Here is a 26,378-nt window from a genome sequence, read left to right as displayed (position 1 = left end):
ACTGTAGGGACTCAGGAGTATTTATACCCAAATCAACAAGAAGATATCCATAAGGACGTGAATATACAGCATATTTATATATATCTACAAACTGGTTTGCCTTCTCTTTCCCGAATATTTGTCTGCCCAGAGTGTGAATTTGAGATAAATCGCGCTGTCTTAACAAGAGGAAATGAGAACAGTTCAGGCTAATATTCCTTGCATGCTTTCCACCCATATATAGATTTTGAGTGATAAATATGCATGAAATATTGTTGTGCCGTCCGCGAGTAAAAGCATCAACCACAATTTTGTTCCTTACAGCATCAATGAAAATATCGTCAAGTACATACAATGTCCCTCTCCGATCAAACGTATCCTCGTTGGCAATTGGATCAATTATTTCAGACGACACTATAACTTTAGGTCCTATTTCTTTATTTCTTTGAAGAGGATGAGACGTTAAGCCACATATGACAATTTTTTTGAACTTTTCATGATACTTCAGAATAAGCTGCTGTACAAGTTCCGATTTTCCAGAGTTGCTATATCCTGCAACTATTATGCGCGCAGGATATTGGAAAATATCGAGAAGGTTCTCTGAATATGTCTCAGTCATAGCGGAAACTCTATTAATGATGGTAATTATTAAAGTATGATGCTTATATAGCACAGAATATGTGTGTGTGTGTGTGTGTGTGTGTGTGTATACAACAAGAATAGCAAGAAATAGCAGTTACCCTCACTTTGTGTATGCCCCCCCTTCCGTCACCCCCCCGCTGACCGCCCTCTGACCGTCTTACCCCACTCGTCACCCCCCCTGCTGACCACCCTTTCTTCCGTCACCTCCCTCGCTGACTGACCTACTCCTGCTCCGTCACCCCCCGCTTCCGTACGCTAGCCTGAGGGGGGTGTTAGGGCATGTGAAATAGTGAAAACAATTTTTTTGGGGGGGGGGTAAGGTAAAATAGATGTGGGGGGGGTCTAGATACCCCCTCTTCCGTAACCCCCCCGCAAATTACCCCCACTCCCGTAACCCCCTGCTCACCCCCAACCCCCACTTCCAGTCCCCCCCGCAAATTACCCCCACTCCCGTAACCCCCCCGCTCACCCCCCCAACCCCCACTTCCAGTCCCCCCCGCTGAGGCAACCCCCACTTCCGTACATTTGTTACTACTGACACGCAACCCAGATGCCGACCCTGCTCGCCGCGTTCTTTCTGTAAAAGACAATCTCGAGTGGAAGAGGCCATAGAGCTCGTGGCATTAGCAAGTCGATGAATCCTGCCACGAGGTGTTTAGGATAAGAAAGTGTTAGGCATTAAGACGCCCGGAGAAACCGTCAAATTTGACGTCGTAGGGTGGGGAAGGCGACGCGCCCCCGGCGTATGCACCCATTGATTGATTGAATCTCGTTTCGAATGTACAATTACACTTTAGTCTTATATAAGAACCCTGAACTTACCTCACCACTACATACAAGTATATGCAGACGACATGTGATAATGCAACTTTGATCACCTGTCTCGGTTCAAGATTCAAGCTTGGGAAAGTGTTTCCAAGTCCTCGCAAAGCACCACACTGGACGGAAAGAGCGGCTCACCTGTACCTGTATACACCTGGTAATCAACATACGAGTCAACGACAGCATTATAAATATGCCAGGTGTTAAACGCATAACATCAATATATTGCAATATTCTAAGAAATGTTACAAAAAAAGCAAAATAAAAAAATATAAAAATAAATAAAAAAACAAATAAAAAAATAAAAATGCAGTTTTTTTTGCATTACCATTTTCGTGTTCACCAACCCCCACCTCCCCCTACCCCCCACATCCACGTATGCACACACACGCATACACCTGGTAACAAGTTCATTATACTGCGAGCTCATATAAATACTCTCTCTCTCTCTCTCTCTCTCTCTCTCTCTCTCTCTCTCTCTCTCTCTCTCTCTCTCTCTCTCTCGCTTTCTGATCGAATATTTCAAAAACTTTATGAATGTGGATGATTCCGAATTATTTATGATCGATGCCTTTTCGAGAAAGACATGATGATAAACAAACAAATTCAGAATGCATCAGTTAATTTTTACCCAACATTGTTGAGGCGAGGACATCGAGATCTCTGAAAACTTCACTACCTTGGTAGCGTAGTTCAGTTCAACGGTGGGTCTCGCCAGGAGTCTTACGGCGGATTGGCTTGGGCCACCGTGTTTTGGACTCGCTCAGGACGAGTATATGGCGTTGTCGATACCTTTGTAGAAAGACAAAGATCCGAATCTTCAGATCCCTTAATTGTGCCCTCTGTCGTATTCTATGGCTGTGAGACATGGACGCTAAATAGGGACTTGGAGAGACGGATTGATGCCTTTGGTTATAAATGTCTACGCAGAATCATGGGATATCGCTGGAATGACTTTGTGTCAAACCGGCGACTACTCCGTGAGACTTTTTCGACATAATATTATATTACCTGCATAATCCGTCAACGCCAACTCCGGCTATACCGGCACGTGGCATGTAACTTAGAAGTCGACCCTGCTCACCGGGTTGCCTCTGTAAGAGACAATCCTGAGTGGACAAGGGGACGCCCACAGAGTTCGTGGATTGAGCAAGTCGATAGATCCTGCCACGAGGTACTCAGTATGGGAAGGGGGACTGCATGGAGACTTGCTCTTGGGAAACCCCTGGGTTTTGTGTAGTAGGATGGGCGAGGCGACGCGCCCCCGGGGTATGCCTCCATTGATTGATTGATTATTTGTAGTACTAGAATGGAGTAAACTCTCACCCTCAGTGAAAGATGGCTCTCCAAAATTGCCCCACAAAATCAATCTGAAACTAGGAGGAAAAAAAAATCGCATTGTTTTGTTGAGTAACTTGAGTTGATGCAGGGATGGAATCTTCGTATTCTGTATTCGCATTAGAATAATCATTAGATATCCAAGTATCATAATCCTAATCGAATACTAGGGCAAAGTATACGTATTCGCCGAACACTCTGAAGAATAAGCAAATTTAGTATCATATATAAGCTGAGATCGAGAACATATGAAAAGCATATATTTAAAAAAAAAAAAAAAATGTAAAAGATAAAAACAAAGAATTATTTCGGCTAGAGAAGTACCCAAGACGGCATAAAAAATATTTCTATCCGATCTCTGTATGCAGAAGAAAATGTAAACAAAATCACGGTTACAAAATGCTTTTACAATCGTTCAGCAGTCTGAGCTATATATCATATTCTATATTACTGTTTTATGTTCAGGTCTGTAACCAGAGTTTCATTTCAAGGGAATCGTTAGCCAATTACAACAAAACAATCATATGTTATTTTTTATTTTTTATTTTTTTTGGTGTATATGTGTTTAATTTCAGTGTTTTGTTTGCTGATCAATCCGTCAATACTTTTTAACTTTATAAATGCGTCAAATTTTTTGGAATTTCAATAGATTTCAGGGATAATCCACCCCTCTCCCCCCTGGATGCTAGTTTGGTTGTGCATAATTTTGTTTTCCTGCATTTAAAGCACTGATTAAAACTATATACATATTTTACTTTTACTATTACATATGAACCAAGCAAGATGGCGCCTCTATAAAACAGTTGCCTGCCCCACTAACGGGCGAGGGTCGATCAACAGACTCCATTAATAATAATAATAATAATAATAATAATAATAATAATAATAATAATAATAATAATAATAATAATAATATATATATATATATATATATATATATATATATATATATATATATATATATATATATATATATATATATATATATATATATATATATATATATATATATATATATATATATATATATATATATATATATATATATATATATATATATATATATATATATATATATATATATATATATATATATATATATATATATATATCTATATATATATGTATATATATATATATATATATATATATATATATATATATACAGGGCCAGGGAGAGCCATCACTGGGCCCTGGTACTATGAGTGTCATTGGGCCCCTACCATTTGGCGAGCGAAGTGAGCCCATCCAGCTGGGGGGATCAGGATTTTAGAATTTGACCAATTTTAAGAGCCAATTTAAAGCCATAAATGTTCACTGGTAGGATGTAAATTCTGTTCATCTTGCCGTATTGGAGCTTTATTTATGACTTGCAGTTAACAACTTATTTTGTTATTACATTTCGTATAATTTGAGATAAACAAAACTTACTCATGAAACTCATTAAAGTGGCATTGTGCAGTAAGTCACTGTTGGCCTGTTGCATGTTGTGTATAATTATCATGCATGATAAAGTTTTGATGAATTTGAAATTCAAATTTCCCTATATTAAATAAATCATAAATGTGACTGTTTTATACAAGTATACATGTATAATTATTAAAGAAATACTCCTTTCCTTGCTTTTCAAGCAGCAAAACACTCAATTAAATCATCAAAATCAATCTTTCGTGCCAAATCACTTTCAATGCTTAAAAGACTTAGTGATGATAATCTCTCTTGTCCCATTGTGCTTCTTAAGTGATTCTTAATCAACTTTAATTTGCTAAAGGATCTTTCTGCAGAGGCAACTGTGACTGGCAACGTCAAGAAAATTCTCAAGGCTATGCATATATTTGGAAACAAATCTTGTAGTTTTAATTTTGTGATCTTATTAAGAAGCAGAAGTGGAGAGAGAGAGTTGTCATCTAAATTGGCTTTATGTATATTCTTAAGGTACAGAATTTCCTCAGTTAGCTTGTCACTAGAGATGTCTTTGCTACCCCAGGGCCCAGCGGTCCAGCCCTGTCATACGAGAACTAGACGCGTTCATAGCTTCATCTCTCTCTCTATCACTCAGTATCCAGACTGCTCTACACTGTCCTACATAATGCTACATACTTAAACATACGGATAAAATTATAAGTAGTTTCTTAACTTAAAGTCTGTAAGTTCTGTAACTTACTGGAATATTTGCCAAGGAATGAGAGAGACGATGTACACCCTGCCACAGAATGATGGTGACTGAGCGAGTCGGAGAGTTGACATCGCTTAATTCCAACACAGCTGAGCTGCATTCATTTACGTAATTACGTGGTGTCACTCCAGGCTTAAGATTATTTAGAAAAAGTTTTTCAACAACTATTATTTTACTGATAAACTGTAGAAACTTCTATTATATATATACATATCATGTTTATGGTGTGTTTTGCATATTAGTATTCTCTCTCTCTCTCTCTCTCTCTCTCTCTCTCTCTCTCTCTCTCTCTCTCTCTCTCCATTTACTCTCCCATTTTTTTCCCTCCTGGTCGGGTGACTGGCCCCCTTTGAGGCCGGGCCCCCTTTGAGACCGGGCCCTGGTGTAAAGATACCAGCTTCACCCCCCTCTCACGGGCAGTGTATATATATATATATATATATATATATATATATATATATATATATATATATATATATATATATATATATATATATATATATATATATATATATATATATATATATATATATATATATATATATATATATATATATATATATATATATATATATATATATATATATATATATATATATATATATATATATATATATATATATATATATATATATATATATATATATATATATATATATATATATATATATATATATATATATATACAAACAATACATGAGAACAAAGTCGACCGACAAGCAATTACGCCTAAATAATTATCGACCTTACAATTATATAAGCGTGTGCACGGCACGCTTGTGCACAGTCTACACGAACAGAAGGCCCAGCAACTCTCGCCGCATAGATCCTTACACAAAGGCCGAGATATGTCTGACGGAGGTGATGATGGAGTTCCCAGATTGCTCCAGCCTACTCCCCATACTGTACGCGGCGTGGCAACGTAGCACAGCCAGACAGTTCATCCCGTACCTGGTGAAGGCCAGGGATGAGCTAATTCATCTAAGAAGCCCCGTGTAGAAGCCGCTTGAGGATGTCGTTATGACAGATCCTAAGACGGTTCATGGAGGCAGCCCTGTAGCGAGACCACAGCGAGTTGCAGTAGAGAGAGTAGCATGCTGCAGTGGCTCCTGAATAATTCCAACTTTACCTCTTTGCTGCAGAAGGAGAACTTCCTCAGCAGCATGTTGCCGATGACTGTGAGCTTGGTGGTCTGCTCCTTGATGTCATCATCATCATCAGTCCTTTCCTTGCTGATGACATGGTCGAGGTGTGTGAATCTATCCACACAGGTCCACTCCCAATGAGCCACGCTGATGTCGTAGTCCATCCTGGTGTGGCGGCGGCACTACCATGCACTCTCTCTCTCTTTCTCTCTTTCTCTCTCTCTCTCTCTCTCTCTCTCTCTCTCTCTCTCTCTCACACACACACACACACACACATATACACACGCACTTCCTCACACACGCGAAAAGAAAAAAATCCCCAGCACATGTGGGTCCGTTTTATTTTTCAAACGATATTGAACACATGTCAATCAACACAGCCCACGCCACCACTTGCTAGCAGAAGCAACAACAGTAGCTACAGAGCACCGCATGCTTTGCCGTCCCAGCCCCCGCGTTTTTTTTTTTTTTTTTTTTTTTTTTTTTTACAACAAAGGAGACAGCTCAAGGGCGCGCCTGCCGGCCACCAACGTCGTTGGTGATAGTAATGCCAAATGTTGGTGGTTGGTGGTCCGTTGGTCGTTTTTGAAAACGGAGCGATTTGTGCTGGTGAATCTATCTGTGAATCCGTTGATATCCCATTAATTCCCTCCTGCCATTTGTCTTGCCCTTTGATTATAATTTTCCTTTCAATGCCTTCGATATTTTTCTCATTTCAGTCGTCTGTCAAGTTTCTTCTCCATTTCCACCTCTTTAATTCTTTCCTCCTCCATGAGGAATTCGTATTAATCTGTTGCAGTATTTTTTGTCCATAATTCTTCATTGAGATTTTTTTTTTTTTCAACAATTTGCCTTTTATTATTCTTTCCTGCAAGTGCTTCGACCCATGTTTCTTATTTTCCCTACCTCTGTGTGACCATGCAGAAGCCCCCAGTCACCACCTGTCTAATGATCATGTTCTGTACCCTTTCCAGGTTTGCAATGTCCTCTTTTCTGTATTGAGTTACCAATGACCCAAGAGACAATATTGTACAGCCTCCGATTTTCACACTCCGACTCACATCATAATTATCTGTTAAGCACTTTCTTACCACCAATTATTATCATACCTGACATCCTACGTGCCTTCCCTTCATTGACTTTCCTCTGTTTTTCACTGCCTAGCCCTTCCTTGTTCACTTCCAGTCCTAGGTATACACATGTATCAAACATTTCCAAAACAATGCTTCCCAGTACCCTCTGACTCCTAACTTTGCTGCTAAACTCCATGGCTATGTTTTCTTTCAATAAGCTTAAGGTTCCACTATCTCCCATGTGTTTGATGTATGCAAAATCCCTTCCTTTACATCCTTGAACTCTGTGCCATCAGTACATAATCAGTACATAGTCTCTCTTCTCCTATTTCTTCTCCTTTTTCTGAGTCCCCAATTCTCACCTCGATATGTGTTATAATGTTGGGTACCTTATGCATCCAAGTCTAAGTCCTATATTAGCATCTATCCCGCCAGTAGTGATAAATCCCAAAGTAAATCTAACTACATTCATTTCACTTAAGCTTTTTATTACCTTTACTGCCTGTGTTTTCACTTCAATATGATATAAGGACCTCATGAGCTGCTTTCTGTTTACTGTGCCGTAGGTCTTCTCTACATCTAAAAATAATTAATATGTCTCCCACCTCTGCAGTTTATTCCTTTCAGTAATCTCTTCAAGTATATTTTCCAGTCCTCCTCTACCTTTCCTAAACCAACCACTTCCTTCTGTCCATGACTTAAATTTCTCATTATCGTCCACCAGATCTTTGCCAAGCATTTATGTCTGCTCAGAATCTATGGTTTGATAGGTTTTTCTTATCTTTTCCACTTCTTCTGTGTATCAGTGTTACCCTACAGTCCTACACCCTTTTCCAGCCGAGTGGTACTTCCTGCCCTCCAATACTTCAACAGAGATATACGTAACTTACTATATATAAAAAATTCCCGTGATTCAATATGTTCCTGCACCCTTATTCACTTTTTTTCAATGTTTTCAGCACGTTCTCTACCTCCCCCATCTCTATTCTTGCATCCTCCATATATTATGTGATTTCTTTCTTTCCCTGTGTCCGGGGGGAGGGGGGGGGGCTTCTCTTTGACACTCCTTTGACCTTTATTCAGAGCAGTAAGTAGCGGGCTTTTTTTTAATATTTCTCTTTACGCCCTTGAACTGTCTCCTTAGCTGTAAAAAAAATAAAAAAATAAAAATAAAAGGCTCAGGGGCCAATGCAACGGAGACGGTCACCGCGGCCACGCACAGCTATAGGGCCATATTTTTAAACATTTCTGCGCCCAAGAACACGTAATTTACTAGTCAATCGTGGGAGTTAAGGCATTTCCAAGGGTACTTTTATGACCCTGGTGGTAGTCTGAGCCTTCTTCTGTACCGTGAACCTAAAAGAACACTCATTAGAACTCGATTAACCTCCTTTTTGGCCTTTGGAAATAGTTGGTGTGAGGGATGGGAGCATCTGACAATACCAACCAGAGTGTATGCCCTCAACTCTACCTTACTAACAGGCTCCTTATCAGTCTCCTTCCATCTTTTTTTTCCTCTCTCCGGGACAATCTATTGAGTTTGTTTGCCTGCTGTCCCTCCCGCCTCCCCCTCTTCCAACTAATACGAGTCTGCACTACCCTCTTTACTTTCCTACATTCGTTCCATGCGTTCTCTCAGTCTGGTTAGTATCTACAGCTCCCTTTTTTTCATCATCTTTCCGAATCTCCTCCGTTTCCGAGCTTCTCTTTTATGTTACCCGTTGCTAGTTCTACCTCTTTATCCCACTATGCTTTCAGTCTAGTCTTTAAGTGTATCATGTTTATATGTTTGCCTGCCCTTCAAACCTTACACCCCGCCAGCCAGTCACCTAACACACACACACACACACACACACACACACACACACACACACCTGTATATATCGCTCTTATTTTCTTTCAAACAACACCGATCATAGGACAATCAACCCACGCCACCATCCTCCAGCAGCGACACAAGCTGGCGCGTGCATCTAAAGAGCTCTGCGTGCGCTGCTGCCAAAAAAAAAAAAAAAAAAAAAAAGGAAATATTGGTAACTGGGGAGGGGAGTGAGGGAAGGGGATAGGCATGGGGTAAGGGGTAGTTGCTGGTTGCTCCGTGTGTGTGTGTGTGTGTGTGTGTGTGTGTGTGTGTGTGTGAATACAAGAAATGAGTGTTCGAATGCGGGTACGAATATGTCAAATTTCTAAGAATACGACTACAAATAAATGTGAATTCGAACGCAAATACGAATACTCCATGAAAGTATTTACGGATATTTTTCGTTAAGTAAACTTCTTGCACACTGCGAACTGTGCACGTGACCTGGGGCTGGGTTGGGGGAATATTTATCACCAGCATTTCTCTTGACGTTCGCACAAGATATATACCACAGCGAACCGTCCCCCCCCACCCCACCCCCCAACACACACACATCCGCATATGCCGAGGGGCGGTGAGATCATAAATTTTTCTATCTAAATATCCCCCTTCTTTGTTTTTATTTTACCGTATATGTATTTTTTTTATCTTACTTATTTTATCTCCCCTTATCTTATATTTATTTTCCCTGTTAACCTTTTTCCTTTTTTCTATATTTTTCTTTCCGTATTTACACACACACACACACACACACACACATTACACCACACCACACCACTCTGATAGCTCAGTCGGTTAAAGCTCTGCGCTGCCAGGCTTCGCGGCCTGACAGACGGAGGTTCGAGCCCCGCTCAGTCCGGAATTTTTCAGCTGACACAGAGTGATTACTGTCCCCCCTAGAGCAAGGAGGATGGGGTGTGTGGTGAGTGAGGTCCCAGCAGTAAACAGAGATCGACTATAATGAGTCTTGCTCTTGTTGGGAGGGTACTGTGTGTGTGTGTGTGTGTGTGTGTGTATTACGATAACTTGAAATTATTTTAAGGATTTCCTATGTTACACACACTTGGAAAAATAAAGCTAAAGTAATTCCGGACATGCCCCAACATGCGAGGTCTCAGGGTTGGAAACAATAGCACTATTCTCCATATCAGACCCTATGACATACCGTTTTTCGCAAATATCTTTCAAACGAAGACTCGGATCAGCATGGGGCTTTGGCACAGATTGTTTCACACACTCCGCTAATTTTTGACGCTATTGTGCATTGCCAGATGCGGTTAATTATGTCGTTTACTCTTGACTGTGATGGCAAAACCTGTGTGAGCCACTTACACATTCGAACAAGTGAAGCGTGACGTATTTGTGACGTGTATCCACCACCTACCTCCACCCCCGGCTTCCCACACTCCCATCCCTCCTTTTCCCTCCCTCCTACCCTCCTCCTTCTCCCCCGCACTCTCTCATACCGGCCCCCCCCCCCCCCCCTCTCTCTCTCACTTGCGATGTACACGAGATACGAATACATGCACACATATGACTTGAATTAATGGCAGATAAATTGAAATTATATGCCTTCTGCATCAGCATCAACAGTGCTGACGAGGATGACCTATTTGTCGATGGTGATGAATATTGAAGTAGCATGTGGTCAGTTCTTTACATTATTAATCCACCCATCATATACTCGCTGTCTATTTTTGTGTGCTATGACTTTTTAACATATCTAATTGAACACATATCGTATGGCGTCTTTTCTTAATTTCAGAATAAAATTTTCATATATTTCTCCAATTTCGTTTCACGTTTTTACTCTGCAATGAATTCCCGCTTCAGTTCCACCCTTATTCCTTTCCGTCTCATACGCGATTTCCTATAAATGATCAAGCGTCAGCTACGTGCTTCATCCCATCATACGCTCAACGTAACCTGTGAGGAGGGTCATATACTCGTACTACTTTCAATGGGTGTATAATTGCCAAACAAACCTCATACAGCACTTAGGGCGGCTTTACACCTGGCAATTCCTGCCGGCAATACAGCCGCGACGATCTAGCGGCTGGGTGCTCTCGGGAGCAAGTACGATCACACGTGGGAGGAGCCGCCGGGAGCATCAAGACGTAAACTGCTAATAAATGCAAGGGCATGAATTCATCCCAGACACCCCAAAAGGCTACTACCATATAATAAAACCACAATGAGTTAGGTCCATTAGCCTAATATTGTACAAAATACTTTAAGTAAACGAGTTGTACCTTCAGTAGTATTGATTGGTTGATTGTTCATTGTTGCATTTAACAACAAAGGAGAAGGGAGGAACATGCCATCGCAACCCCCAGGCATTACATAGTGTGATTATATAATACACGAAAATAATCGTTCATTACCTCCTTCGATATCTCGCAGAGATAAACATTTCTCGGATGTTGCTGCCACTCTCTCAAAAGTTGTTTTGCGTAGACTCAGCTTCTCATACAGCTTATCTTGTGGGTCCCACAAGTATCTATGCTGCCTCACTTCTAGTAATGCCACCTAGGCCTCCCGGCTCCAAATCTTGTTGTCTGTATCTGTCATTTCTTGTTTTATTGGCGCCGACATGTACTCAGCCGCCAGTCGGCAATAAGACGTACACGCTCAGCTGCAGAAAAATTGCCGCGAGAAGGGCTCCCAGACCCAGACCCAGACCAAAAATGCAGCCGCGCCTGTATTGCCGACTAGAAATTGCCAGGTGTAAAGCCGCCTTTAAGCAACATCCAGTTACGCTGGAACAGGAATCCGGGTCGTGTGAATAAAACACCCTACCATACTTAGCATATACTTTCGAGTTATCCGCCATCAAGTCATATGTGTGCAAAGCTTAGCTTCACATCGCATGTACACCGAGAGAGAGAGAGAGAGAGAGAGAGAGAGAGAGAGAGAGAGAGAGTATGGGGAGAAAGAGGGCGGGGGGAGAGAGTGCGGGGGAGGAGGAGGGGAGGAGGGAGGGAAAGGGAGGGATGGGAGTAGGGGAGCCCGGGGGTGGAGGTAGGTGGTGGATACACGTCACAAATACGTCACGCCTCACTTGTTCGAATGTGTAAGTGGCTCACGCAGGTTTTGCCATCACAGTCAAGAGTAAACGACATAATTAATCGCATCTGGCATTGCACAATAGCGTCAAAAATTAGCGGAGTGTGTGAAACAATCTGTGTTAAAGCCCCATGCTGATCCGAGTCTTCGTTTGAAAGATATTTGCGAAAAACGGTGTGTCATAGGGTCTGATATGGATTTTTTTTTTTACTAGGGAGCTTTGGCCCACACGTACTCTAGGGTGATGAAAACCAAAAGTTCCACACGTAGACGGATTGACGAGACCGAGACTGAATTGAATGTATTTAAAGCTATCAGTTATTTCGATATCTTTCCCAACTAACGAATACCAAGAAAAGATAAGTTGAATAAATCCTTATTGCTTCAATCTAAGTACAACAAACCGCAAAAAAACTACACACTAAAATCAACAAAAACAAACTAACTAATAGAACACATACAAAGCAAGCATGTCACGAGTAATAATGTACTTTTGTCTGCATTGCTCATTACAGATTACAAATATAGACTTTCCCTAAAACTGATCTTTATGTAATACGAAGGTAGCGCCTGAAATATTCGGTGGTTTGGAAGTTCGGTGAGTCTCCGAGAGATATTCTGATGAAAATATCCTTACCAGTCAGCCTTCTTGGCACATCACATGACGGGTCGAGCTGGGAAACACATGAACTGGAGAATTTAGAGGAGGAATAGACATTCATGAGTCCGACAAGCTGTGACTAACACCTGGTTGTCTTCAATTAAAATAATTAACGATCTAGTTCAAGGCACTCTAATTGCAGCAGCTCCAACACGATCTGCTCGCAAGTATTTCGACGTTTTTTAATTTATTATTCACACACACACACACACACACACACACACACACACACACACACACACACACACATACACCTAGGCCCCCATGGAAACCAGCCCCCCCCCCCACCCATGTATATGCGACATATTTCTGCGAGGAGGTATTTCTCGCAACACCGGCTGGACCGCCGCCACGGCCGCCACCAGAGGAGGCTACGCTTTCGTGAATATTATCCTGTGATTATCCTAAAGTGATTATATTTGAAACTATAATTGAAAATCTGGAAGACTAATGTAACTGTAATTTGTGATTATGATGATGGAATATTTGTAATTGAAATTGTAATTGATAAACTGGAACTGCGACTGTAACTGTAACTAACTTTGAATTATGTAATTACTCCAAGGCTGGTACCAAGCAACTGTGTGGGAGATACTGCCGCTCTGTAGCTTTGCTTTCTTGCCTTTCTAAAGCTATTGTAACAATGATTAACATAATTCTTTTTAAGCATCCATCAACTAATTCAGCTTCTGACTTTCTGATCACCAGTACGGAATCTGCAAGGGGGATTCTACTGGGGCTCTTCTCGCTTTCTTAACGAACTCGGTCATCCTCTATTACCCGTTTCAATGAAACTTATGCTGTTACCTTAGACATCCCGAAGGCTTATGACAGTCTGGTTTTCAGTCTGGTGTCCTTTAATTTGAACAACTGAGATCAGATTTTGGTTACGATACACTGATGAAGAACTTAATTTAAGAGGTTGAATGCCATGACATTCACAATCTTAAACCACAAATAAAAGCTTAAAACACATTGCCTGTGTCTTCGTAACAGACCTGTTGCCGAGCAAAAAATGATCACAAAAACAGGGAAACACAAAATCATGCCTCGCACCAGGCAGAAGAGTTCCATACCAACTAATAAAATATTAATCAACTAAGTCAACAGACAATTTAGAATTGTCTGTAGGCTAGGAACGGTGCTGAGTATAATGTTGGATTGACAATGTATGGAAGCAAACATTTTTATATAACTGCACTAGAAGAGCAGAACAGGAAGCTCGTTACCTCCGGCCATCGTCGTGTGGTGCATCACCTTCCAGCGCGGGACCGGACGGTCGTTGTTTTGCCAATCCTTCCAGTGAGAAGGGCAGCAGAATGGCAGTGGAAACGTTTGTCATTCACAATACCCAGCAATATGTTAAATAATTTAATATAAAACAGAGGAAGTAAATATCTACAGTATCTAATCAAGGTCGGACGTTATCTTGGCCGCCTCAGGGGCGGGGCAGAGCCACGAGCATCCAGGTAAACAGGTGTCGCCGCTCAGTCTTCAGGATCTGGTACTTGAGGCTGTTGAGGCCGTCTGTCTTGTACCTTCTCTTCCCTTTACGTAGTACCCGATGTCTGCGGTAAATTAAAAAGGAAGAAAATAAAGTCTGCACAAAGCATCACAATAGGAAGAAGTAAAAAACAAAAACAAAACAGTGTAAGTCAGTACCGGTGATGCATCTACCCGATATGCAAGCTTACCATGCCATCTTTGTGTCTTAGAAACGTTCTCTCTCTACCACACAAAAAATGCATGCACATTCCATACACATACATATGCTGTCTCCTCAAAATTATACTCAAAATAATTACAATTATGGAAGATCCCGACAGTGCCTTGGAACCTATATCTGGGAAGGAAACCGAAAAACTAATCCTCACAGATCGGAAAACATTTGCGGTGACTCCTAGAGTAGCTATAATAACTATCCTTAATTAGTTCTAATATATTCAGAAAAACTGCAATTAGTGAAATCAATCATTACAAGATACTTTTGTTGGATATCCTGAAATCCCTTCCCCTTGCACCCCTGGGGATGCGGGTAATACAAGTTGGGAACCCCATGCTTTTTGGACTTGGTTGGTCTTGAGACTCACCTGGTAGGGCTGGGCTTCGCTTTTTTGTGTGAGAGCATGGTGTAGCGGCCCAGGTCGCCGGGGTAGCGGGAAATGTTCATTTTCTGGTATCTGACGCGTCTGAACAAGTCGTCGTCCTCGCCGCCCCATCCCCAGAACTTGTTACTGAACCCGTTGATGGCTCTGTACTGATCCGCCGTCATGGCACTCACTCCCCCAAAATAATCTGCATACATCAGTCTGTGGATGATGTATTGAGGGATTGTTATATTTTCTCTATACATTATTTCTGATATATATTTTTACTATGTATACCTATCTCTGTGTCCTAGAAGGATTTAATATACATGCAAGGGGTGAAAGTCACACCCATATTATATAACGGAGGCATCACGCTGGGGAAACTTTGACAAGCATTGGGCTCCCTGGATGACTTGTTATTTGGTCGTGTTGGCGAGGCTTGAATAGGGGAGCGCCTTGGTGAGCAACGAGTAGGTAATCAGTCTAATGAAGTCTTTAGGACATTGTTACATTAGCGGTACTCATATGTAGTACAATATAGTAAATCATCAGTATTTATCTAATTTTCTTAAAGATCTCTAAACTTCAATATGAGTAATATAAAAAACACAGTAATAACATTCGCTAACGTGGAACACTTATTCAATACACTTTTTACTGGAAGGAGTAAGGAAACATCCTGATGTCTGGGACCATACCCTTGAACTTATCTTTAAGTACACACTTAAGAAAAATTCACTTCCTTGGCAAGGCTTTCACGTACACCCTGGGGTCTCCTATCTCAACAGTCAGAACCGAACTACAACACATGATTTCTTTTCTCGTATCAACACGACAAGAAAAGCTGCAGTTCCTCACACCGTCACAATTCCAAGAATGGAGGAGGCAGGAACCATGGCTGCTACTTTTTATTTACGTCTGACGTTGCTTGCGGCTCGCCGGGCGACCAGGTATGGAAAAAGAGTGATTTTGCTCGAGGGCAACACCTGGCTGCTCTCGCTCACGGCTAGTCAAAGTTGACCCAGTGTGATGTTATTTCAGGTCCGAAAGATTTAAAGACCTGTGGGAAATCAGTGGTTTGATTATTCGTGTATAAGGAGTAACATTTATGATAGAAAATTCATAGTATTTTGTGTTGCAAGTTTAAAAAAGCCAAACCTATAATGATGGCTGCTGATGGAGGCCGACATATGTCTGGGCGGCTCCGGGCACGTGTAAAGGTTGCGGTCGTCCTCCGGCACAAGATCTACGTCATGGAGCAAGATGCAGTCGTAGGGGAACTGTTTGAGGGCCTCCGTGAAACCCACGTTCATCAGCATACCTCGGTTGAACGGACCGTTTCCTGTAACAAAGGACTGGATATTTAACATATTCTGGGATGAAACGATGGTCTAATATTCTTACTCGTAGTGTCCAGGCAATATGTGTGAAAATAAGAGGCGCGGGATTAGTGGGCATTAAGCCATGACTGAGAGTACGGGGCTGTAAGGGTGACGATGGGGGAGGGAAGCAAGCCATCTTGTCCACACCCCTCCAATGCCCTGTGATCAACAGTTCCTTACGTTTGGAGGTGGAGGGGTTACTCATGGGTACGAGGCGGGTCATCATGTCAACACACCACCACAGCCCCGTGAGAAACAGCTCCCACCTAGGCTTTACAGTGTTAGTAAATCTTCTTACTGTCTCTGTCCATCATTATTTCCGTTGCATGGACTGGACTGTGTCACTTCTGGCATTTTCATACTGGACTGGACTGTCTCACTTCTGGCCTATTCATACTGGACTGGACTGTCTCACTTCTGGCCTATTCATACTGGACTGGACTGTCTCACTTCTGGCATTTTCATACTGGACTGGACTGTCTCACTTCTGGCCTATTTATACTGGACTGGACTGTGTCACTTCTGGCCTATTCATACTGGACTGGACTGTGTCACTTCTGGGCTATTCATACTGGACTGGACTGTCTCACTTCTGGCCTATTCATACTGGACTGGACTGTCTCACTTCTGGCCTATTCATACTGGACTGGACTGTCTCACTTCTGGCCTATTCATACTGGACTGGACTGTCTCACTTCTGGCCTATTCATACTGGACTGGACTGTCTCACTTCTGGCCTATTCATACTGGACTGGACTGTCTCACTTCTGGCCTATTTATACTGGACTGGACTGTCTCACTTCTGGCCTATCCATACTGGACTGGACTGTCTCACTTCTGGCCTATTTATACTGGACTGGACTGTCTCACTTCTGGCCTATTCATACTGGACTGGACTGTCTCACTTCTGGCCTATTCATACTGGACTGGACTGTCTCACTTCTGGCCTATTTATACTGGACTGGACTGTCTCACTTCTGGCCTATTTATACTGGACTGGACTGTCTCACTTCTGGCCTATTTATACTGGACTGGACTGTGTCACTTCTGGCCTATTTATACTGGACTGGACTGTGTCACTTCTGGCCTATTTATACTGGACTGGACTGTGTCACTTCTGGCATATTCATACTGGACTGGACTGTCTCACTTCTGGCCTATTTATACTGGACTGGACTGTGTCACTTCTGGCCTATTTATACTGGACTGGACTGTCTCACTTCTGGCCTATTTATACTGGACTGGACTGTCTCACTTCTGGCCTATTTATACTGGACTGGACTGTCTCACTTCTGGCATATTCATACTGGACTGGACTGTCTCACTTCTGGCCTATTTATACTGGACTGGACTGTCTCACTTCTGGCATATTCATACTGGACTGGACTGTGTCACTTCTGGCATATTCATACTGGACTGGACTGTCTCACTTCTGGCATATTCATACTGGACTGGACTGTGTCACTTCTGGCATATTCATACTGGACTGGACTGTGTCACTTCTGGCATATTCATACTGGACTGGACTGTGTCACTTCTGGCATATTCATACTGGATTAGAGTGCGTCACTTCTGGACGATTCATACTGACTGGCCTGTCACGTCTGGCCTATTCATACTGGACTAGCCTGTCACTGCTGCTCGCTTATTCATACTGGACTGGCCTGTGTCACTTCTGCTCGCCTATCCGTACTTTACTGTCCTGTACGTCACACCAATTCATACTGGACTGGGTTGTGTCACTTCTACCTGCCTATCCATACTGGACTGACCTGTGCCATTTCTGCTCACCTATTCATACTGGACTGGCTTGTGTCACTTCTACCTGCCTATCCATACTGTGTCACTTCTCGCCTAGCCATACTGGAATGGCCTGTGTCACTCCTGCCCACGTAGCTCACGCCCCTCCGCCAGCAGTCACTCACCTGCCTGCTCCACCACATAAATATTGTACTCGATCAGCTGCCGCTGCAGGAAGGGGTGCAGGTGGAGGACAAGGGCCGCCAGGTGGTTTCGGCGGTCTCGATAGGGGATGATGATGGCGACTTTGTGGAGCGCCGTGCAGTTCCTCGGCCAGTAGTGGCCGCCCTTAGTCAGCTCGGGATGGTAGTCCTCCAGCTCCTCCAGAGTGGGGGGGTTCCTTTCCACCCTGAGTCGTCCCACTGGAGAAAGGAGAGAAGTTTTCTTACACCCACCCACAGGCGGTGGCTGAGTCGACAAAGTGACGGGGCCGCGTTCAGGAGGACGCGAGTTCAATCCCCGCCCGGTGCCACCAAGCTGGGATTTTTCAGCCGCCGCCGAGTGGCTTAAAACTACCCACATGCTGTCCAGAAGACCACCTATCAACCCGGACTCTAGATTCTAGGATTAAAGATGAGTTCCGGGAGGGCAGCATGAGCCAATGCAAGATGGCGCCACTATAAACACTTGCCTGCGCCAGAACGGGCTGGGCCGACCATCAGGCCCCACCGGGAAGAAGCCTTTGGCCGACCATCAGGCCCCACTGGGAAGAAGCCTACCGGCGCAATGGGCCGCGACGTAAAAACAAACAAAAAAAACCCCCCCTCACACACACCCCTAGGCCCCAATGGACACCAGCCCGCCCACCCTGCTGCTGGGGAAGGTCAGTTCTGGTGACGGTGCAGTGTTGGAGCCTCGTCACTCAGGTGGGACATGATGCACGCCGCCCCCATCAAGGTTGTGCACTTGTTCCCACAACAGACAACGTGTATCAGTCGGGGAGCAACCGTCCCCTTTAACTTGTCGGTCCAGGAATTAGCACCTCATCGCTATAAGCTGACAATCTGAGTGACCTCCCGATACCGTTCGACCTGCATCCCACCATCAGCTGTCACCTGACCCAGCGTCTGACCTGAAGATAAATAAGGGGCTCGCACACATTTCCAGTCACGGTCCCGATCGTCCCCGATCACTCCCTGTCAGCCAATCGGGGCCTGACCGCCGGCAAGATAGGCAATATTCCCGGAACCGACGGCGCACCTGCGGTTTACCGCCGGTGTACCGCAGGCTGACCGGCGGCTTATCGTCGGTCAGTGGTGGGCACGGTTCCGCTAATCCGCTAACTGCACATTAGCGAAGCTAACTTTTTCGTTATCTGATTAGCGTTTTCGCTAACTTTGGAAACAGTTAACGGACCAATTAGCTTCCGCTAAATGTAGTTCCTCCTTCACTAACTTTAAGTCCACTAAAAAATTCATACAGGTTTGTTCTTGTCCGTTGTGGGCTGCCCACAGCACCAGTTGAGCCACATGGTGCAATAATTCCAGGGCTTCCACTTTGGGTAAATTACGCCTTAAAGTAGGCTGATTGGACAATTATTAGGGAAACTTGTTAGTATTTTAGGGTAATGGATCTTCCATTTCCAACTCTTTGAACTCGGGATTATTAACAAGAAATTGATATGTTCCACCTGACAAGAAATAAACTTAAAATAATAGGAATAAAAGTGTCAGTTATGGAAATACGTATAAAATGCGCAAGTTTGCGGGAAATCTTTGGTAAAATATACGGATTTAGGATAAACTGGAGGCTTCTTTCTCAACTGATTTTGACATACTATACCTTTCTGGAAAGCTCTATGTCTAAGCTGCAACATATTGAAATTTCAGCTCACTAGGTCTGTTTTTAAAGGTTTTAGGGTCAAAATACTAAATCGAAGCTAAATTCATATAAAAAAGTTAGCAGTTGGGGTTAGCTTCCACTAATTTCTTTATCAGTTTAGCGGTTTAGCGAAAGCGAAGCTAACTTTTTAGTTAGTGGATTACCTGTTAGCAAAGATAACTTTTCGGTTAGCGGTGCCCACCACTGCCGTCGGTAAACCGGCGACCATATACGATTTTCGATTTTTCTCCGACCGGCGACTGCAGCAGGTCAGCCTGCGGTAGGCCGCTGGTTTACCGCGGGCAGACCTGCGGCACGTCGACGATCAAACACGTTCGTTGCCACACCCAGTGTGTATAAAAAAACGCCCCAGCAGGTGTTTTTGATAATTCATGTATCTGACCTCGCCATGGCTTTCCTCAGCTCTCGTGAACGTGAGATTGAACTCCTTACATTTGACGTGGATAGTGACCCAATTTTGTTGATGCTCGTTTACCTGCTGGAAAATAGACGGTTGAAAGGAATAAAAAAGAAGAGACGTGGGGTAACGTGGGTGAGAACATGGATGCAGAGAAGAAAAACCTGATGGGCATGAACAGGGACATGTTCCAAGAGGTACTGAAATGAGTCGCACCAGGTGTTGTTTTAGTGGGGTCCGGCCGCCTAATCGCATGCCACTCCTCGCTAATCTCCAGGTCAACCACAGGAGTTAACTCGCAGTCTACCGCCAGTTTGCCGCCGGTAATCGCCGGTGTACCGCCGGTATTGCTCGATATCGCCGGTCGACGGGGAGCATCCCCGATAATTTTGAAAATTTTGAAGTTGACCGGCGGTGGTCAGCGGTGTCTACGGTCATCAGGGTTTACTGGCGGTGCACTGGCGGCTTGCTGCCGACAATCCCCGATCTTACCGCCGGTCAACCGCCGACTGGCTTATCGGGGGTGATCGGGGAAGGTCGGGACCATGACCGGAATGTGTGCGAGCCCCTTAACACCTTACCGTCATCTGGAGGAGGCCGTCCTTCCCCCCTCCCGGCACCACCACACTTGTCTACAACCCCCGCCTCTCCCCCAAGCACCATCACCGCAATCTTCCCAAAGATATGTCAGACACCGTCCCCATACCCCTTTTTTGTACTTGTTTTAAGGATTTACTTTCAAATGTATCTATAATTTGTACATTTTCAGAATATCGGCTGCCAAAACTAAATAACTCGTATTATTATTATTATTATTATTATTATTATTATTATTATTATTATTATTATTATTATTATTATTATTATTATCACCCACACCCACACCCACACCCACACACAGGGAAATAAAGATAAAATGTTTCGTTACCCCCACACACAAACACCTTGCCGCCCCCTGTCACCTGACCTGAAACACTACACCCCCAGCCTCCCACACCTCACCACGACCCGCCATTATTGTGAGCTGTAACTTTTCGGGTCAGTTCGACAGTCCAACACAGTCATTGTAAGCGCCCAAACCAAACTATGTTCTCCACAATGATCTGTTATTTCTACTCAATGCCACATACAAAATAGATTTCCTGTGTGGTTTTCTATAGTTTCCTTCTTTTTATATAAACCCCAAATAGTATATAAGTAATTTTCGTAGTATTCTGTGTTTGGTTGGGGAGCTTACAAACATGCTGTGCTGGACTGTCAAACTGGCCCTTCAGCCGAAAGGTTGATAAGCAATGAATAAGCTATTTATTATCACTATCATCATTATTATTATTGTTATCATTATCATTATTATCAATATTATTATTACAGTTAAAGGGAAGGAAGGTTTGTGTGTGTGTATGTGTGTGTGTGTGTGTGTGTGCGTGTGTGTGTGTGTGTGTGTGTGTGTGTGAGAGAGAGAGAGAGAGAGAGAGAGAGAGAGAGAGAGAGAGAGAGAGAGAGAGAGAGAGAGAGAGAGAGAGAGTATTTGTTCTTTAATTCTCGCTTTAACAAACAAACAGGGTGACGACGTTTACCTAGGCCGGGAGGGTTGGCAGGGCACGGAGGCCTGACTCTGCGGGCTGTAACATTCTCACCGCTGCGAGCCCATTGGTCCTCTTCGTCATCATAATAGGAGGGGATGTCTTCTTCTGACTCCTCCTCTTCTTCCATATTCAGAAATTTGAAATTGACAGGCAACTCAGTGGGCGATTCGACCTGCAGTAAAGAGAGAAACCATGTTAATTTCGATTGGAGAAAAAAAACATCGCGAACAACATTTAATGCTTTTCAGTTGATTGGAATGTAATTTGTACTAGACAACATTCATTGTATTGTACAGTTATTAACAATAGTAAATGTAAATGAAATAGTGCCCACCCTTAATTGACTCTTTTGCGGGTTTCACACACAAAAATCTTTCCTTTAACCACAATAAGTGAAGGTGATGCAAAGTGACAATATGTACTTGTACAGGTCTATAGTGACTTCATCTGCCTTGGACTGGCAAGCGTCAACCAACACCTACCAAAGCAGACCACTTGGGAGAGTAGAAGGAAGTGCTGCCGAGATGAAACAAGAGGAACTGACTGACCACCAACGTCACGATGGTCAGCAGTCCCAGCTTCCAGCACCTGGTAGTGCCTGCTACTCGTACTGTCGCACTCACTGCACCCACCATCTGACCAGCCGTTCAGAGTCGCCGTCAGGACACATCCGTTATTCTAATGGGAAGAAAAGCTTGTTGTTATTTAAAGGTGCATTTAAGTCAGCGACATGCAGTTCTCTCATGCAATGGTAAACGACTTCATCAGTCAGCCACTACGGAAAACTATTTTGAAGCTCCTGACAATCTGGACAATTCGTAACAAATCACCGAAGCCGATTCAGACGATCATTAGTGGCAAAATACGAGTCTTGCGGTGACATCTTGTTGCGTTTGAAATGATTGTAACAGTCTTCCAATGACAATGAAACTCAGTATGTTGTGGGTGGTCATTGCATCAGTGGCAGAATCTCGCATGTTTAAGGACTTTAATCGGATTATTTGTGATGGCTGTCCCACGTCGTCAGTATCATGTTATACAAAGGAACTGATCTCTCCAGTTTTTCAAGGAATTAGGTTTTCACCTTACCAGGAAGTGAATGTCAGTCAGCGGAGGAATTGCAGGTGTGAAATGCTAACATTTATTATGTTAAAAGATGGGAAAAAAACAACACTAAAACATAACTATAATTAACATACAAATGACAATACGCATAGTCTATATTTTTTTTATTTTGTAATTTTTTGTGTGATCCGAAGTTTGAGCTTTAGCCCCAGAGTTTGAACAATGGCGGCGTAAAATCAGCTGCCATAACACGTTCTGCACGCGTTATCGCACAGAGACTACATGGCGACGCTACCGAAACTTCTTTTAGGAATAATTACGTCCGCTTGGTTTTTGTCTTGTAACTGTAACCACAAGTTCCTTTCTTTCTTGTTCGGTATATGGGCATGAAAGGTATTGTTTAATATTTGCTAATGGTATTTAGGTTACTACCTATTTATTAGACTGGATACATAGAAAGTGTCATGGCTGTCATTAGGTGTTTAGGAATAACCCAGGTGAAGCCATGAACATTCGGGTTCGTGAGTGCTAGGCGGGTAGAGGCGCAAATAAGTGTGGACAAAAATATATTAGTAAAATAATTTTGGGTGCATGGGTTGGCAAATGACTAATGTGTGGCCTTGCAGAGTTCTTCACTGACTTTTGCGAGGGAGCCACTTCAGCAAAGTACGTTCGTGAGACCTGCAGCAAGTCCGCATAATTCAGGCAAATGAAGTACTATTCCCCTCTAATATAATATAACAGACAAGAGCGTTTGGATTCTGCAAACCTCCGCCATGGCTTGACTGCCAAAAGCTAAAATCTCGTCTCCTAGCCTTTCCTATTCAGACGGTTTTCCCATGCAGTAAATATCCTAAATTTGTGTTATGACAGAATTCCATGAAGTTGAGGTCACAGATGACACCGACACATTAAAGGGTTTTCAATTAAACTTTTTTTTTTTTTTTGTGTGTGTGTGGGGGGGGGATCCTGAGTTTTGTTGCTGAAAACTGACGGCTGTTCGCAAGCCGAGTAATGAATATCATGGGCATAAAGATACACTGTTAATGGGAATGTTGCTACAGGGCGGCAAGGCTGATGCAATATGAGTATGTATCTAAGGATGATGACATGATGATGGGAATGAGCATGTCTTTTTTTTTTTTTTTTTTTTTACAGCACAGCAACTCAAGGGCAACAAAAAGAAAGTGTAGAAAAAAAGCCCGGTAACTGTCGCTCCCATATAGCGAAAAGTATAGAGTGGCCAAAAGAGAGGTCAATTTCGGATGAAGAGGTGTCTTGATACACTCTTCTTGAAAGAGGTCAAGTCATAGGCAGGAGGAAATACAGACGAAGGAAGGCTGTTCCAGAGAGTTTGTGATGGAATAAAAAAAAGTTCCCGTATGTGAGGAAGTTATGATGAAATGCAGATAACGATAGCACTCGGAGAATGCACACCTCCGCCAAAGATCGTCCTGAAAATTGGTATGGGCATCAACTGTGATCCTACACATCATATGGAAGCATTTGTTTCGAAATTTGATGAAATTCTATTTTTTTGGAAACTTTGACCTTGGGCGAACTTTTCGAGGTCAAGGTCAAAGGTCAAGGTCAAAGCCATGGAAGGTGCGTCGTTCCATGAGCTAAAATATGAATTAAGTCTGAAGTCTCTACGATGACGAGAACCGAAGTTATGGCCAAAAATATGTGAATCTGACGTTTTGTGCGACCTTGACCTTGACCTTTGACCTTTGACATAAAAAAAATTAATGAGTTTTATTCTGGAAGAACACGAAGCTTCCCTGAAAAATTGGTTGAGATATCCGCAAAATTCTGCACAGGAGACTGTTAACGAACAAACAATCAAATAAACATACTGACCGGACCGAAAATATAACCTCCTCCAATTTCGTTTTCGGAGGTAATTATAAGTGATTATTATTATCATTGTCATTCTTCTATTGCAACATACACAGTATACTCCAGGGCTACTCAACTGGCGGCCCGCGGTCCGAATCCGGACCCTCTGAGTGTTGTAGCTGGACCCTGGGCTCCAGGAGAAAAATATAATTAAATAACATGAAGGTCCTGGCGATGGAGTCTTGCCTATAGTTAGTCGAGGAAATAGACTTGCGAGAATCCATCGCCAAGACCATCATGTTATTTAAAAAAAAATTCTCCTCCTGGAGCCTGGGGTTCAGCTACAATGTTTATCCGGACCTATGGATACACCTCCCGTGTGAAGCGGCAGGTGTGTTGCTGTGAGTCAGAGCTTCGACATTCGGGAAAAAAGAGGCGGAACCAGGAAATTCCACGTGGAGAGTATGTCCACCAATTATATGTGGTAAAGATACTCGCGCTTGCACTATCATTTGATTATAGTTTAATAAAAAAACAACTGTGTGGGACTTCACCTGCCGGTATCGGTACTGTTTTCCAAAGTAATGATAAATTTCTAGTGGGCAGCTATGTACAACAAATGTTTCCTTTTACTTAATGAAAACAACTTTCTATGGGGTTCGAAGAGCAAAACTGTTCCAAGGTTTATAAGAAACTGAAAGCTGCGGAGTAAGAATAATCATGTTATCTTTCTTCACAACAAAAAATGGTCTAAAAAGCTGCAAAACAAAATATGAAGCAAAAGCTGTCGCACAGCGATAAATTACTGACCGAAATATCTTTGGACGCCTGTATCAAAATGCAGTTGACATTTATGCATTAAAGATAACAACAGAAAATGCACGGATAAGTTTTAGTCGTGATGGTTAGCCTCAGACCGTGCGGGATATATGAACACACGCTTACCTGAAGCAGAGGCGAAGGTGTATACTTGCTGGAGAGCGAGCGCCCGCAGTATGACACCATTGTTTATCATGTGATTAGATAACACACTATCATTTTTACCAGTACAAAGCCGCTCGCAAATACTATTTCCAATGATGTTGGCTTTTCGGGGGAAGTGAACTCTGTATTATACAACACATAAAATATGTGTGTGTGTGTGTGTGTGTGTACACACACACACACACACACACATATATATATATATATATATATATATATATATATATATATATATATATATATATATATATATATATATATATATATATATATATATATATATATATATATATATATATATATATATATATATATATATATATATATATATATATATATATAAAACATCTCTCACACTTCATGGCGTTGCACCTTTAGTGTTTTCCCGAGTTAAATACAGGTTAGCTTGTAGCACAGCCCGGGATAGGTCGTGGTACTGCTCGGCATAAGTCCTAACAACTCTTGGGCGCTCCGAAAAAAAGAACATGTTCAAAACATTTCGTTGCTCGGCAAAACTCGTGGTATAGCTCGGCACTACTCAGGAAAGCTCTGTGGAGCTCGGCACATCTCGGGAAACCTCGGAGGAGACTTTTCATGCTGATTAGATCACAAGGTGTCCCCAGTTTTCCC

General features: G+C 42.7%; 1 protein-coding gene across 2 annotated transcripts; it reads right to left on the bottom strand.

Moving 5' to 3' along the window:
- Positions 1–14,120: 14,120 nt before the first annotated feature.
- On the bottom strand, positions 14,121–25,804 carry LOC127009525 (beta-1,4-N-acetylgalactosaminyltransferase bre-4-like). 2 transcript variants are annotated; one of them, XM_050882668.1, is made up of 7 exons: positions 25,710–25,804; positions 22,343–22,495; positions 21,852–22,032; positions 18,161–18,397; positions 16,012–16,195; positions 14,854–15,072; positions 14,121–14,331 (listed from the first exon to the last, which is right to left on the bottom strand). In XM_050882668.1, the coding sequence occupies exons 1-7, from the start codon at positions 25,767–25,769 to the stop codon at positions 14,202–14,204; spliced, it is 1,164 nt and encodes a 387-aa protein (XP_050738625.1). In that variant the 5' UTR covers positions 25,770–25,804; the 3' UTR covers positions 14,121–14,201. The 2 variants fall into 2 exon arrangements, with proteins under 2 accessions (XP_050738625.1, XP_050738627.1); XM_050882670.1 differs by having other exon boundaries at positions 22,343–22,538; positions 25,710–25,778.
- Positions 25,805–26,378: the final 574 nt, after the last annotated feature.

This window comes from Eriocheir sinensis, chromosome 41, assembly GCF_024679095.1.
Source record: "Eriocheir sinensis breed Jianghai 21 chromosome 41, ASM2467909v1, whole genome shotgun sequence".
NCBI classification, from domain to species: Eukaryota; Metazoa; Arthropoda; class Malacostraca; order Decapoda; family Varunidae; genus Eriocheir; species Eriocheir sinensis.
This window is presented reverse-complemented; position numbering and strand designations above follow the sequence as displayed.

Bases quoted from the DNA above. Each gene is read 5' to 3' on its own strand.
- LOC127009525 (XM_050882668.1), bottom strand. From the start codon at position 25,769: ATGGTGTCATACTGCGGGCGCTCGCTCTCCAGCAAGTATACACCTTCG. The intron at 22,496-25,709 runs GTAAGCGTGTGT...ACGGCTGGTCAG, and splicing joins CACCTTCGCCTCTGCTTCAG to ATGGTGGGTGCAGTGAGTGC. The intron at 14,332-14,853 runs GTGAGTCTCAAG...AATTTACCGCAG, and splicing joins GCGAAGCCCAGCCCTACCAG to ACATCGGGTACTACGTAAAG.